Below are 17,628 nucleotides of genomic sequence, written 5' to 3'. Positions count from 1 at the left end.
TAAGAAAAATAAAACATTCAGAATCATGATAATGTTATAATTTTGCAGGCTAGACACAGTTTGAGGCTAGCACCCTCACTTTTCCAATTTTTTAAAATAATTTCTCTATGTTGATTGTGTTCCTTTCTTTTCCTTTCTCTCCCATGGTTTTATATACCCTATAGGACATTTTTGTCCTTTAAAATAATGCAAAAAGGGGCAGAAGAAAGCCACAGAATTTCCTTCCTGTAACTACTTGTTCTCTATAAAGCTTCAGATGTCATTATTACCTAGCTCAGGTGAAAAGAAAACTACGCATAGGAATAAGCGCATTCAAGAAATCATCCAAGATCTTCCACTTATTATATATTATGAGAATTTTAGAGTTTTTATTTATTTGTTTCCTTTTTTAGACTACCAAGTTTTCCTAGTCAACAGTGTCCATGGAGAAGTTTGGACAATAAAATAGGTGATGGGAAGTAAAATCACTTTAGTCTAGATAAATTTTAAAATTATTTAATCAAAAATGCTAGTGTATTTCATTTCATACTTACTTTAATTCTTATTATCATTTCTTTTTTCTAAGTCTCCAAATGTCAACACACAAGTATCCTAATTTGGAAAACATTACATCATTTATAATCACTTTTCTGTTTTCTCAATATTAGCCAAGTCATTCCCTTCCTCTGCTAGTTTTGAAACAAAACAAGTTGATTGCATCTTAAAACATGCTAAGAATCCTGAGTAACTCAATAACAAAAGAAATTTTTTCCAAGAAAGTTATCTTAATTCTAAGAATTAAGAAACATAAAAGCAGAATAATGATGTACTCAATTTCATTCTAAGTTCCTGGTCACCTTGAAAAGTATCCCTGTGCTTTTATCATTATTTGTATAGCCAATCAATTACCTTCTCAAAAAACAACATCTTCCTACACAGTAAAGATGTTTCTGTGTTACCTTTGACATTGAAACATGACCCACAAAACTCAGGATTAATTATAAACTCAAGGCCACAGCTGTTCAAAGACAAATTATATCTTTATATAGTAGCCAGAATAATCTTTTCACAATTTCCAGAACATGCCATTTGCCTGCTAAGATCATTACAGTAGAAAGAGTTCCTATCGCAGAATAAGTTTTTCCCCATGGCCAAAACTTTGCCCCTCTGGCCTCATCTTGAACCACTTTCTCTCTTATCTACTCCTCTCCCACTGGCCTCCTTTTCAAGTCCTCCATTCAACAAGTATGTTTCCAATTTAGGGCCTTCGCTCTTGTTATACTATGTTTTGTCTGCTCTTTGTTCAGATCTCTGCTCAAATGTCTCACCAGTTGAGAGGCCATCTCTCACCCCTTCCTTAAACCATCACTCCTTCGTATCCTGCTTTTTCCTCCCAGTATATTCCCAGATACTCCACTTCATTTGTTAGACATGTTTCCATCCCAGAATATAAGCTTCATGTAGACCGTGACTTCGTAATATCCACATGGAGAACAGTGTGTGACACAAAGTGTATGCCCAACAAATATTCATTGGCAAAAGTAATGTACTGGAACAAACAACTACATGCTTCCACAAAATTCATTCAGAAATTATACTTAGACCTCAAGTCATATCACAAGATTTTCTTATTCATTGGTCAGGACTGTTTTATTCTACCTACATGATGATAAAGTTGCATTTTACTTCAGTCATAACATTTTTTGGGTTTAAAAACTGTTAACTACAGTAGTGTCTGAGAAAAAGAAATTTGGCAAGGAAATCTCACTTTCACTTTGTTTTTTTTCTATTCTGTATTATTTACACTTTTAAACCAGTTGTTTGTGAGAAAAAATGATTATCAAGATTGGGAAAATATCTATTACTTTTGATGCAGAAATTACACTTCCCAGAACAATCATTAAAAATTTATAAACTTGAAATAATCTAGGTAATAAAATACTAACTAAAGTAGTACTAATAATAGTGAAAATAGGAAAAAACATAATATATAAAAAACAAAATATATTAAAAAATCATAAATATACAACAATAAGGAAATAGTTAAATTATGAGAAAACAACAGGATAGAATATAAAGACATTAAACATGTTCATAAAGGTAACATGGTAACATGGAAAATGACTGTGGCATAACATTAAGATAAAACAGTATATATTTTATAAACATATGGCAATATAACTTTGTAAACTATAGACTTATAAATTAAAAACCTGAACAAATGTTAAAAGTGATTTTTGGGTGTGTGTGTGTGTGTGTGTGTGTGTGTGATAAACCTATGGGTAATTTTTTCAGTACTACATTTCTCTATTTTCTAAGTGTTATTCCAAATGTAGTCATTAGATGTTAATGAAAACTGAGCATTAATAAATAGATTTAGCGCGTATATTAGACCTTAACAAATATATTAGTCTCAAACCTTGCCACCTAGTGCTAAACAAACTTTAATAAATATATTTTAAAATTAAAGATGTTATCAAGTCAAGAACATAGGTTTTCTGGTGTACTTGGGTAAAATAAAAAAATTATATATACTTATCATTTCATGAATCCAAGGGGAAAAATGTCTATTCTATCTGGTATGATCATAGTCCATCTCTATTATTCTATCCATTGCCTAATTACAACCTACATTATAAATTATAATACATTATAGTAACCCTACTTTACAAAAAAAGATGTTTACTTACATAAATCCAGGTGAACAATCTAGTTTCTGAAGTAGAAAAAATAATAATAATGTCAGTGTTACTATGAACTATAACATATTTACTTGGGCTTGTTTCTTGTTTTTTGCAGTGTTGCAGAATGAAACGAGGGTCTTGTGCATTTTAGGCAAGTGTTATAGCACTGAGCTACATTCCTAGCCTTTTTAATTAGTAGTTTGCAAAATTATGCAGGTTTTCTCAGTTATATGTTATATGTACCAGAATTTAATGATCAAGTCCAAGATCAAAGATTTAAATTATTTTATCAAAGAGTTTTAAATATATTTTAATAGAATTTTGATGCACATATGTCAAAATTGTCTAACAAAGCACAAGACCCTGAGTTCAAATCCCAGTGCTGCCAAAAATAATTAATAATTCTAAGGCTTAGGTTGAGAACCTTTTCAATAAAGGCCTTATAGTAAATTTCTGGATCTGTGAAGGCCACTTAAAAAAATAAAAACCATATTCTTTATTTTTTGTCACTATCTGAATGCTTTCGTTGTCTTGCATCCGACCTTTAAAATTGTATCTAACTTTAAAGTTCTTCTCAAGTATGTTCATCATAAAAACTTTCCAAAGTGACTTAACCAAATGGAATTTCTCTTCCTTTGAAGCCTTATAGCATTTCATACCTCCTTTGGTTTTCCCATGCAACCGTAGTTATTGGTCTGACAAGCCTTCATGGCATTTTATGGGAGGAACCCTCTTCTCACACATTTCCTCCTTACTGGGGTGCCTTGCACCCAGTACAAGATTATATTAATGGCTAAATGGAAAAGTAACTATTCAACACCTCCATTCCCAGATGTAGACTTAATAATAGCTTTAGGGCTTAAAAATAGATAATGGTTTTTTTTAAAAACACAGCTAGATTTTCATATTATTAAAATGTAAGACAGATTTTATCTTGGAATCCAGAAGACTGCCCACTGCATTGGCAGAGTAGACAAATGAGAGCTATCAGGGAAAAAACCAAGGAACATGTGACAAGGTACAGGATACTGCTCGGTGAGAACCAGGTGTCTGGCAGGCACAACCCAGCTGTCCACAGGATGCAACTCAATCCTTTCACTGTCCTCCAATGGCAAGAAAAACATCAGACCTTAAATGTGTCTATGATTCTGGGGTCTGGTTGTTTGACACCTCTTAGGTTTTCCAAGTCAAATAGAATATTTTATTCAAATCTGTTTATCTAAATCTAAATCACAATTATGCAGACACAATAGGAAATCTTTAGATATTAGAACATTCTGCTTGAATCCAAATACTGGGAAGGCCCCTTATTAGCTGTAGAATTCTTAGAAATGTGCTTAGTCTCCTCAAGCCACAGCTTTTCCATCTATGAAGAACAGATGGTATGATAACAGGATCTAACTCATGGGAAGATGAAATAAGATGAGTTTATATATGTTTTTAGAACCACACATGGAACATAGTAAGCACCTATGAAGTGAGCTATGCATATATAATTAAGAAGAAATAGCAATGCTAGTATTAACATCTAAAAAGAACACATATCCTTCCCTTCAGACATGTATCATGCTTTATTTGATTCTTGAGGTAGAGTTATCATAAGAAGGAATTTACAGAAAATAGGAAACAGGCTATATAAGAATTAGCAAGTGACTTTTAAATGCAATAGAAAGAAAACAGCAAGCTGAAAATTCATATATGATTATGTGACAAGGAGAGAAGGGAAACATTGAATCCCTATCACAATAGTGATTCTCAAGCTTTCACAGTATGCAATGGCCAAAATCAGCTTCCATGCATGGGGACAATGGCAAGTCAACTCAGTGGCCATACTTACCACTTTCCTCCACCCCAGGGAAACCTGCCCCTTTGTCCTTCACCTTAGCAGTGCTTTCTTCCCAAAGCTTACTCTTATCTTTTTCCTTTTCTTCCTCAGAAGCATGTTTCCTGGACTTCTCAGATAAATTCTCTACAATCCCTTGGGTTTCATTCTCCATTTCTTTTTCAAGATCATTCTCATAGCTTTTCTCTGCTGACAGATGCTTGGTCTCCATTTTTACTTTTGTTATTTCTTGGTCTTCAATTTCAACTTCAAAAGAGTGCTCAATTGAAAGGTGGGATTTTCCTGGCTCATCATTTTCACTCAGCTCCTGAGAAGATGAACTTCTAACACTTTCATCTGTACTGTTTTCAGTGTGGGCTCCACTGTCTCCCTCTGCAGATTCATCTTCACTGTCGCTAGAATAGGGGTGACTTCTAGATGAGGCTGATGAAGCACTTTTAATATCTACAAAATTATAATGGTGATGTCATCATTGTTCCATAAAATAATTGTCAAAACTATGCTAGTAATTCCTAATACTAAAATTTTTTAAAGATATTCTTTAGTAGATTTTATTCCTCTTTCTCATATGTTCCACATTATTGGCATAATAAAGAAAAGTCTATCTGATTTATGAACTAGAAAAGATTTTAATAGATCACATTTAATTGAAAAACATCCTGATTTTTGGATTTGGGAAGCCTTTATAAGTATCTACTTTGTTATAGAAAAAAATTGAATAATTCTTTGCTTTTACAGCAAAAGCACACATTTCCTTATTATTTTCTTGCGTAGTCACAGTATTCTCTTTGCATGAAACAAATTGTTTTATCTACTGCAGAATCTACCATTCTAGGACACGTTGGTATGTGCATATGGTAAGATTATACATTTACACAGTACATACATATTTAATAAATGTTTTTAGGTGATGCTGGTGTGTGTTTGGGTGTGTGTATATACATATACATGTGTGTGCATGCATGTGTGTGTGTAGGAGATATTGTCTTATTCTGAGTTCCCCAGAAGCAAGGTTCTGAGATGAAGCTTCATGTGAAGGTGATATGTTAAGGACATGTTCCTGGAGAAACTCTTAATGGAGTGAAGGAAGCCAGGCAAGGAAGTGAAGCAGTCAATCAAGGAGCTGTTTCAAACAACAATCAAACCTCAGCCAAATTCCATGGGGACCTCAGAAGTGTAAGTTAGATTAGAAGAGTATAATTAAATTAAAATGGAGCCAGGTTTTCATACTTTAAACCAGTAAGATGTTGGCTATGGGCCACCCTAGGGGAACAGAAACTCCCTGGAATTTCCATGCTTTTTGTGCCTGAGGGTGAAACATCTCTAGTATCCCAGGGCAGTCCTCTGAAGGAGGAAACGGTGTGGGAACTAGGAGATGGGCACAGAGAACTGGAAGAGTTTCAAGCCATACAATGAGATGGTGCCACAGATACACTGTCCAGAAACTTACACTAGTAAAGACAGTTTGCATACTACTCCGAAACTTTAAACAACCTACAAGAATGTAACATACACACTGAATCTCCATAAGGAAGACACACAGCATAAAAGTAACTGCATATATACTGCTGTGGACCAGAGAAATATGAACTTGCATTTGTTTTTTAAACCACTGGATCTGTGTTTGTAATTGTTTTTATAGAACATATTTTCAAATGGAAAAGCCTACACTTCAATGCTGCCTTTCTTGTTTTTTTCTTCCCTGTGTTCCTTACTCACTTTTCTGCTTCTTTTATTTCTGCATGACAGCTACACAGATCTCTATAGCAGCTAATGCCTGTCTTTATCTTTATCTTCTCCCCTCTGTCCCTCCAGCCCTGCCAGCTTTCTATGACAGTTCTTAGCATTTTAAATATAGTCACAGAGACATATCAGCATTTCCACAAAAATTTGAGAGGTGCTACATAGCAGTTAGAAACAAACCAGAAAAAAAAAAAAAAAACCCTTTAAGCAGCAGAGCCCCTTAAGCACAATTCCATTTGTTCTCATCTCCCAATGCTTTGACAAGCACCAGATGACCACTACTCTTCAAAGAAATCACATACTTCAGCCATTCATTCTTTATACTCCATTTTATAAAATCTAAATGTGCTGTCTCTCCACAGGGAACAGGTCAGATCAAGGAGACTTTTTCTCTATTTTATTTCTATCAGTTCAGAAATTTTAGGGTCCATGCTCTCTTCCTCTTTAAGCATTTTACATTTTTTTTAAAGAAACAATACTTATTTATTAGTAGTTTAATTGATGTTTTTCATTAATGCAGTTAGCTAGGACACAATGTTACACTTGTTCTGACCTTGCAAAAATATATCTACCACTAAATATTGGCTGAATGACTCCTATTTTTAGCTCTGAATTGTTCATAAAATAAAAAAAATGGTCAACCTTCTAACTTTCTTTAGTAGCTTCTATTAATTTTATTATTTTATTTCATAAGGCTGACATGTGCTGCCCTGGTTTAATTTTGAGTCAGTCCTTTAGCCAAGAAAGCTCAGGAGAATGAATAGTCTCAAAGTGACAAGGGCTCCTGACCGCCCATAAAAACTCATTTCAGTTTTCAAAGTCCTCTCTAACCTCATGGTATAATTTAGTTTCACTATCATTTCTTGATCTCATTTTCATGCGGACACTGGGATAAGACTATGCTTACCAAAAAAAAAAAAAAAATACCCCAAAAGCTTCAGGGCCATGAAATGGGTCTTTCACAATGAAATTTTATTTATTCTTTTAGAAATAAAACAATTTTATACAAAAACTTTCATGTAAAGGGACTTTAAGGGCATATATATATAATTTTTTTGTCATTAGGAGGGAAAACTATATTGGAGGCATATAAGAAAACAACTCTGACTCCTACCCAGCTTCCTGTTTACCTCAGGTTTTCCTCTAGGTACTGATGCTGAAGGACCTACTGCTGGTCCTTAGGCAGTGAGAAGATGTGCATTCAGTCCTGGGGCCTTGGCCAAAGCCAGCGAGGTTGGTCCCTTGGTTCCATGTCCTAAGAAGAGTCTCAGACTTCTGTCTCCATATTCAATCAATCCCCATATCCTTTTTCCCTTTTCAATGACATTGATAACTGTTCATAGATAATTATTCCATTTTTCTGCATCACTGCAATTGAAATCTTATTTCAAAAAACATGGAATTGAGCTCATGATGTCCTCATCATGACTCAGCTACTTAATAGCTTTGAGTTCATTCAAGCTTACCTTCCCTAAAGCCTCTGTTTTCTTAGCTATAAAATGGGGATGACTGTATTTGTTCCTCATAAGTCATTGTAAAAATTACATGAGAAAAAAATGTAACCTGATCAAATTAAGTGTTTATTTCTTAGGGCTAGAGGTATGGCTCAAGTAGCAGAGCACCTGCCTAACAAGTGTAAGACCCTGAGTTCAAACACCAGTACCACAAAAAAATAACTAAATAAAAATCACTTCTTTATAACTCGCAATCTTTTTCTATCATACATGTATTCTGATGAATTATTTGTTGTGAGTCCAGCCTGATACATTATGTTGAGTGATATCACAGCTGTCATTTATTGAGAAGAAAACAAAATGTGATTATGATTATGTACTTACTGTATACCAAATGGTGAGGTAAACATTTTATAAACATCTCATTAATTCTGTAGACTGGTTATTATTTTCTTATTGTAGACCAATAAAGGGATTCCCAAAGAGGTTAAATAAAATTCAACCTCCATTAGCTATAAAGCAGCAAGTTTTGTAAAATACTTCTTTTATAATGATACAGTATAATAAAACCAAAACCCTCTATCTGCTAAAAGGCCTTCAAATAGGAAGTAATGACTGTTATGGACCCACCATTGGTCCTCCTGCCTAATTCTCCATGGTTACCTCTCACGGAAGACAAATGGGAACCAGTTCTCTCCAAAAGATTAGAACTCCTGAGATACAGAGACTTTTCAAACTCCAGTGGTCACTCTTCATTTTGTGCATTCCAGAGCTCAGAGCACATTTAAGACATTCTGAGGCAATATGAATGCACAGCAAAAGACAGCAGTCAAAACCTTCCTGGGTTTTGTTATAACATTGACTGTGATGCTATTTATTCCATTTATGTGAAATATATATGCCATATTTATGAAACACTGTGAACATTCACAGAAAAGGTGTGCATGTGCGTGTGTACATATGTGTGCTTGTGGGCCAGTAATCCCCAATGTTTTACAGTATTGCCTGATTGACAGTTTGGTATACATCCTATCATCCTATCAGTGGCACTAACCACATACGTATCTATGGTCAATAGCAGTCCAATGTATTCAAGGTGAGCCCTGCTCTTCCTCCTCATAACTGAGGTTCTGAGTTGCCCTCCACATCCCTACCCACTTATATCTATTCATGCATATTGAGAATATCTTCTGTGCCAGGTGATGTTCTACAAGAAAAGGAAGTCCAGGACCCCATAGATTACATACTCTAGAAATGGACAGTAACTAGTTATTTTCCCCTTTGTGCATGAGCATAGTAGATCACCTGTACTTGTTCATTAAGATGTTAATTCATTTTCTTAACAATGACTATAGAAAAAGCTTTAGAAGCTGTAACTATATTGCTGCCAAATTATCTGTCTTAAACCTATGACAAGTGCTGACCCTAGTTTTCAATCATTTCCTCATCCTTCTAGCATGGAGCATGGTTTAAATTCACTATTTTCTCAATGATATCCTGGTTTAACTTTGTTCTTGGTTTACTAGCAAAAAGCCCAGATAGCTACCATAGTTTTGTTGCATAAAGTCAAATGAATAAATTGCATTGAAAACTTAGATCAACCCAGTGATGTACTGTGGATCCCAACCCAGTAGCTCATACTCTTCTATCTTAAATTCTAACACCAATCAAATCTCTTTCTTATTCCTTAGTCTAAGACTCCAGCAAAATCTACATAAATGATACTCATATTTTCTTCAAATTATCCATGATACATAACTTATAAATCTTACTACTACTTACATGGGTAGTTCTGTCTTAGTTATTTTCATGAGTTCATAAAAATTTGTGTATATTTTATATCAGATACTGGGGTTCAGTCAATATCTTCATGTACAACAATATCTAATTAGATAAGTAGTTTGTACTCAATAACTACTGCAGAATGAATATGTGCTTAATGAAAATAAAAATAGAAATCATTAAATTCCATGTGTGAACAGTAGTTGATTAAGAGAGAGCATATATCTTCATATAGATAATTATCATGAATTGAAGTGTCTCAATTCATGGAAACAAATATATATGTTACTTTATAAGGATACATATATCCACAGATAAACACTGCTATAGCAGGAAGAAAAGAAAAACCATGAAGTTTCATTTATATTTACCTTTAATTGTACCTTCTAAACATTAAAATGAATAGTTAAATATTAAGATTAGAATCAAATCACATGTCATATGGTGCTCCAGAAATCTTTATACATTTGTTTATTAATCTAGTCAATCATCCCTTCACAAGAGTTTATTGTCTAGATAATATCATTGCTACATATAGGACAGATTCAAAAGTAGAAAAATAACTCATATAAAAGTATTTCATGTAAACTAAGGAATGGGGCAACACTTAAGTATCCTACTTAAAGATGTGACTTCCTGCTTCATTAATCTAAAGGTGACAATGGATTGAGAAATTTTTACCATTAAGAAAAATTTTTAGAAAATGAAAAATTAAGATCTGACTAACCATGCAAACAATCACACAGAAAGATTCTGTCCAGAAGCTGCTTACAATCGTCCCATAATCTTTCCTGATCCAAGGAAAAGCTACACTAACATCCTCAGGGTATAGTTTCACAGCACATACAATTTCAACACAGAAGGAGAAGGCTTCACTATGTTTCTCTTTAAGCCCATAGTCAGCCCACCCTCCCTCCCCAAAATAGTGAATTCTTGAAATCAGTAAGTCAAGTAAACAGAATGTTTCGTGACTCTGGAATCTTAAGTCTATGAGGTCTACTTCTTCAATATACTGAAAAGCAACACAAATGAAATCATTATCTTTCTTACTAGGAAAAGAATGCTTCATGTCTGGGAAAACATTCTCTGCCTTTATCTACATCTCTGTCTTTTTCTTGCTCTGTCTTGTCTGCTTCTCTCTATCTTCTGTCTCATAATATTTAGTCTTTACCTCTACTCTTAAAGCACTATTATCCAAACTGTCCTTAAAAGTATAAAAGTATATTCCTGGCAACAAGATACTTTTCCCCTCAACCTTATAACATTCATCTATGACAATATATTTTCAGCTGGTAAATTAGTGCCTGGGGTTTCCAACACAAATGCAGAGAAAGGAAGCTGTCATTCTTTTTAAATGATAGGAAGTCTCACACATCATTCCTAAACCAGGGACCTCTCTTAGTCAGCTTTCGGTCTGTAGCACTCTATCACTCTCCGGCTGCTCAGCACAGTGTTATTCATCAAGGAGGGCCAGCGCAATTGTTAGCTGGCAGTTTAAATGGAGCCGACTTGTCACAAGAGTGACAGCCTGGGCAATTGTTTGCCCTCTGGGAACAGGTGCAGGCAGGTTCAAATGAAACACATCCAAATACTAACAGTGAGATTCTTAATCATGTCAATAAAAAGGATGTACTGGTGTCTGGAATTCAGTGGTCACAATATGCCTCTTACACTTTTGAAGATGAAATGCTGTCCTGCTTTTCAACAGAGTGTTTCAAGGAATCTATCATGTCATTACCATTTTTAATACATGCTACTTATTTGCTGAATGAAATCTCTAATTCTGATACTTCACATGCTAAAAGACATGTTTTTGAGTAACACAAAAGCAGGCTATTAAAACAGAGGGACAGAAAATTAGAGCCTTGAGGTGAAGGAAAGAAATAGTAATAAGCAATAAGATTTTATTTCAGAATAGTAGCAATGTTTTAATATAGATACCCAGGATGCAAAAGGGCCCTTTAAAAGCATAAGTCAGTAATGTCATTATTGAAATGACAAAAAAAATTAGGTGGCCAATTTCATTTCTGGCTCTTTAATTTCCCAACATTTGTAGACTGGATGTATGTTCTTATAGTTTTCAATGCATAACTAAACTACTATATGTTCTATACCTATACAATGCTACTAGCTATACATTTTTTATAAAAATTCCAATAATCATCATATAACATAAATGTAACTAAATTATCATGACAATAACCAAAGAATCTTAGAATTCTTGGTGTTAATAATCAAGCAAATTTCTTAAATATTTACAAAATGTTTAGGAAGTCAGCTCTGTGATGAATTACAGAGCAATCTTAGCTTTCATAGTAAAATTAATTAATGTAATTAGTTTAAGGGACAAAATTTAACACACATGAAATGAATGAAAAATGCACTACTGAATGGCAGGGCTTCATAAAATAAAGAGCTTAGTGAAGCTGCTGAGGAAGAATAGAGTCATGAGAGAGGAGGGGGATGAGCCAGAACTTTGCAAAAGACAGGAAAGTCCATCCAGGGAGGAGAAAGGGCATTATAGGTAAAATTAGAAACTGTCTATTTTTATTTCCTCTTTTAAAAAACAAAACAGAGTAAACACACACACACAATACACACACAAAAGAAAGAGTGGCCTGATCACAGGACATGATAATGAGCTCAAAATAAATGCCTCTGAAATGTGTATCCTTAAGGAGACAAAGTCCTTTTATTGAAAGGATTTCCTTTAATTTTAGGTAATTTTCTGGTTTGGAAAAATATGTTTTTTTCCTCCAAAATGCAGGCTTTGAAATTGGGTAATATTTGCATCTTGGTTCCACTATTTTCTGGCTTGTGACTTTGGGAGTTATTTAATTTCACCATTTCCAAGCTTAATTATTTGTAAAATGTAGATACAAAAGAAAAAGTAACTGTTTTTTAAGGTTATTTAAGGTAAATAATTCATGTGAAATATTTAGCACAGGACTTAGCACATAGTAAAGTCATTATGTGGCCTATTGCATTATCAATTATAGGATATCTTGCGAAACACAGGATTCCAGTTAGTTATACGCAAGCAGTATTCAATGTTAAAGCCTACCTATCATTATCAGTTATTCAACAATTGCAGGTCTAAATGATTAAAACTTTCCCTCTAAGAAAAAACCAAGTACAGTCCACATCCTTCTTAGTTTGAACAGTTATTATTCTGTCTTAGAAAAGCCCATATGATTCTCAGAAAGAAAGGTGATTGTTCAGCACAAAAATTATTCCCAGACAGCTAGGTATTCAGAGTTTACAGAATCTATGAAATCAACAACTTGTTAATTTTACACCATTATAATAGAAATAAAAAATTGAGAGGCCTTTGTGTTTTGAACCAGCTATGTTTATATTTGAACATATTTTCAATTACCTGCCAAGTTCAAATGACCTGGATAATTTCTTTTAAATTATCAACTCAGGTGACATCATTTTGCTATTGAATTCTTTATGTCACATTGGCATATAAACTTAACTCCAATATTCACATTCAAACAGAGAAAAAAGCTTATTCATTAGGCAGACCTAGTGTAAAAAATGTTAAGTATTAACAGAAATTATAGAAAAGTAGTTTTAAGTGATTAAAAATACTGAAATTACCATTAATTGTACGTAGTTCTTTCAACTATAAAAAAGAATGTAAATCTCATTTTCAAATTTACCAATAGTTAATATTTCATTTTTTTCAAATTGTGCTCCACACTTTACCTTCACTATCAGAAAGCCCAGGATTAAAATTTTTGTTTACCTAGCAATGTAAACAATCTCTGGTTCCTAGCAAAGTTGTTTTTTCTTTTATTGTAAATAATTTCTGTATTGATTTTTTATTGCCTCGTATATTTGTTCATGAAATTTTGAATAGATTTGCTTGAATTTTTTTTGAAGAGAGTAGAAATACAAACCAAATATTTGATCTTATGATAATCTGATTACTTAATTTTCTTTTACATTTTTCTAACGTACTTCTTGAATTTAAATTTTTGATGTATTATACAGAAAAATTTGGGAGTTGAAAAGAATGCAGAAAAACAGGCAGTAACTTAAAGAGTCATAATAAGACTTTGTTCTGTAGTTACTAATTGCAAAGACATACACATATTAGATATGGGAGAGGGTCATTGTTACTACTGGTAAAAGCTTAAGAGGAACCAACAGAAATCTTTGATTAACTAAAAAACTACACTGTCTTGGCCAAACCAATTCTTTCATCAAACACAATTTAGGTGAACTAAAATCTTCATAAAGGTCTTAAAATTTAAATATGCCTCAGATAATGATGAAATTTAAGTATTTCTCATTCTCTACCTAAAAAGGTCTGTACTTTCCCTGTGAACATGCACAGTCATTTTAGGCTGAAAGATTACAAGAAAGCCACAAACTCTTCCAAGAAACTAATATACCAGCATTCTGTGTTTAAGGTAAGTTTTTAAAAAAGAAAAGAAAACCAAAGAACCTAAGGCTCAAATTTTCAGCTTTCCATTTTAGTTAGTAGGAACTACTTTTCATTTTTCAAAAGCCACAAAATGGTGTGTGTGTGAGAGGGAGAGAAAAGTGTGTGTGTGTGTGTGTGTGTGTGTGTGTGTGTGTAGAGAGAGAGAGAGAGAGAGAGAGAGAATATATGAGTGTCCTAAAGAGAATACTTTGGGCTAAACAAATTTTTTAACCAAACAGAAAACATGTCACTACAAGCTTTACCTAACATCCTGCTGAAAGATCCCAAGAAACTAAAGAAAGAGAAAGATTAAGAATTGGTTCTGTTATTTGGAGATACATATATACAATTGATTGGCTAGCTTCCTCTGGTTAGGTAACCATGCTACAAACATCTTTCTTAAAAGATGATCATCTTATTAAATATAGAATAAAGAAAAGGAACAGCACACTGACTACGCAGGTCTGTCATGTGATCCTCTAAACAACTCGCCTTGTTTATCCTCTTCCCCTTCACTCCCGGAGAATCCATCACCCTCATCTTGCACATTGTCACCAGCATCTGGTGCCTTCTGCGACGAGATCTCACTCTCTGTTATAGGGCCTAAATTACCCTTTTCATCCTCTGTGGGTGACTTTGATATTCCATTTATTTGATCATCACCCTGTCCTTCTTCATTAGCTTCTTTATCTTGTTTCTCTTCATCTGCTTCAAAATCTTCTTCATATTCTGAAAAAGAAAATCTCCACTATAAGAATGAAAATAGAATCCCTGATATTTAGCTTATTTCACTTTAATGAGAACTTTGACTCCATTATCCTTTCTTCTCTGGGCTTTTCTTTGTGCTTCTGTTTTACACAATTAGTGAACATGGAAAACGAACAGTACAGGATCAAAGATTGCAATCAGATACATGGACAAGAGGACAGAAGGAATGAAGCTCCAAATGGCAAGGCTGAAACCTAATAAAAGTTCATTTACAAATGGACATCATCATCCACGATGACCAAAATGCAAAGGGAAGAACTGGATAGAGCACAATAAATTAGAAGTAAATTAAAAATGAAGAGAACAGCATAATAATAATGAAAGTTAATTTGGAGACCCAGTGAGATCATATTTCATAGGAAGAATGCTCAAAATATTTGGATATCAAGTTAATGAATAGTGAAGTGGAAAAAATTCAATTAATCAGGACTGAAGGACCTGCAAAGTTACACTGTAAACAGGGTATTCTTTGAGAACCAAATGTGCACTAAGAAAAAAAGCATTATGAAGGATTTTATAGCTAGGCTAGAAGTCAAATCATATACATTATTCATTCCTACAACAAATGAAATAATTTCAATGTAAGTATAAAAAAAACAAACAAAATAAGAGTATTCCTGTCACAGCCACAAATTTGCTTCATTTTCATTCCCTAAAGAAGTACAACAAATCTGTAGCAGGAAAAGGAAACTGTCACATCAGATATACTCCAGCTGTCCCTTGTGGTTATAATTCTTCACCTTTCATATTTAATTGTTCCCCTTTTTTTCTACCAAAAACTAAAAATCTTGAAGTGACAGCATGCCAAAGAAAAAGAGCAGAAGTATCTCGTGCAGAACTAATTAAGCAAATAAACAATTATTGATAAAACAAAAATTATAGGGAAAATAGTTTCCCAAATTTGTGTGTTTTAGTCATTAGACATTCTTGCTCCTCTTCTAGTAGTGGGGACTCTTGGGTAATTTACTTGAGAGCTGTCCACCCACTGAAATAAAAGAAACTTAATTTAGAAATGTATGCCCTGCACATGTAAAGAAAGCCCTGTTAATACAGAGAACAAGTGAGGGAACTGTAAGAGGAAAGGTGAAATAAAAACTAATAGTGAAGGGAGCAAACAAAGAGAATTCATAAAACGTTGTCACAAAGGAGACTTAATGCAATTAAACTAGAAATGTGAACATCGGTGAAAGAAAATTGTACAATAAGCAAGATTATGAAGAATTTGGTTCATATTGCATGACACAAAAAGGAAATACTAATGAAACAAATAAACATTGTAACCCAAATATTGCTGGTCAACTTATAGTAGAGTTCTTTACTTGGCCCAGTTAACTATCAATTAATAAGACTTTACTAAGAATCTTCTATGAGCAAAAAGATAAAATTGCAAGATAAATACATTATAATAAGACAACCCAATCATCCATTTTTTGTTGAAGAAATAAGATGTAGGCACACTAGAGAGAGTATACTTATTTTTCAGTAGTTTTTTTTAATAGGGACCTCAGCAATGTTACCTTCAACACTATTGAGGTCAACAGCTGAGGGTTTTTATATAGGACTCATGATTAACTGCATGAAACAGAATCGAATGCAGTAGTCCCTCTCTCATCTGTGGTTTTACATTCTGTACCTTCATCCACCCATGGACAGCCATAGTTTTATACAGTTATGTTTGTATAATATTAAATGGAAAATTCTAGAAACTAGATAAGTCTTAAGTTTGAAATAACTTTTATTACAGTATATATTGTTTTATATATATGTAATTATATATATACAGGATATTTCATATATATACTTATATATAATATTTTTGTGGTGTTGGGGATCATTTGAACAGAACCTTGCAATGATAGAAAAGCCCTCTACCACTGAGCTACATTCCCAGTTCTACAGTATATTCTTATAACTCTTTTATTTTATTAGTTATTGTTGTTAAGCTCTTACTGAACTTAATTTATAAACTAAACTTTGTTATAGATAAGTATGTGTAGGAAAACCATAATACACATAGGGTTCAGTACAATTCACAGTTTCAGGCACCTTCAGGACATATTGGAACATACTTCCAGAGATAAAGGGGGACTACCATAAATGGAATGGAACTGGAGGAAGACAAAAAGTAATTTTACATAATTGTGGAGGACTTAATAAGAAGGTAGTTGCAGTTTGCAGCGGAATACACAAAGGTGTTATTTTACAGGTATTTGCTCTTGTCACAACATAATCAGGGACCCAGACAGAACATGAGTGGGTTACTGAAAATTCCATCCACAGTATTACATAGTAGTGAAATCTGAGGGTCTTGTAATCAGGTAGTCATGTGTCCACCATCCAGTTAAAACATTTCCTAGGTATGTGGCCTTGAGGAATTTGTTTGACATCTTTAAGCTTCAGTTTCTTCATCTATAATCTGATTAGTACAAAGCTGTGACATTATTAAAAACAATAATCTTTAACTCAACACCATGAACTGCAGGTGCTTAATAAATATTAGGAATTAGTAGTAAAGTGTTTAGGACTAGGTGGTGGAGGAAGCTGGTCATTGAACAGAAATCACATGTAATATGCATTCCTTTGACAGTCATACACTTCAGTGGAAGCATGTGATTAAAATCTGAGCCACACAAGTATCCACTATTAGAACATAATTACTGTTATATTACTAAAATTGAGTATAAAATTGAAGGAACACATAGTGAAACTCAGGAACAGTCCTGCATCCTATTTTCCAGAAACTTCTGTGTTTTCTCTGAAAATACAAAACTCAGCACTGCCTGGGTTTGTTCTATCCCTACCATCACCACATGTAAAGATCAGCCTTCCAGTGTTGCTGTAGTAAATGATATACCACCTTTGTATCACCTGCTCATGGTTGTGGGGTGAATGAACTAGTGGCATGGTTTCTGGCATCCTTCCTTTTCACAATTTCTT

General features: G+C 33.8%; 1 protein-coding gene across 2 annotated transcripts in view; it reads right to left on the bottom strand.

The window, feature by feature from the left end:
• Erich3 (glutamate rich 3) overlaps positions 1 to 17,628 on the bottom strand; it is a 99,147-nt gene that overhangs the window by 13,842 nt on the left and 67,677 nt on the right. The window contains exons 11-12 of one of the 2 annotated variants that reach the window (XM_074079754.1): positions 14,536 to 14,652; positions 4,501 to 4,950 (exon numbers count right to left, since the gene is read on the bottom strand). In XM_074079754.1, the coding sequence (XP_073935855.1) occupies positions 4,501 to 4,950; positions 14,536 to 14,652 (567 nt within the window). Of the gene's footprint in view, positions 1 to 4,500; positions 4,951 to 14,415; positions 14,653 to 17,628 lie in introns of both variants that reach the window. The other variant, XM_074079753.1, reaches the window with a different exon arrangement.

The sequence above is a fragment of the Castor canadensis genome, chromosome 7 (genome assembly GCF_047511655.1).
Source record: "Castor canadensis chromosome 7, mCasCan1.hap1v2, whole genome shotgun sequence".
NCBI lineage: Eukaryota > Metazoa > Chordata > Mammalia > Rodentia > Castoridae > Castor > Castor canadensis.
This window is presented reverse-complemented; position numbering and strand designations above follow the sequence as displayed.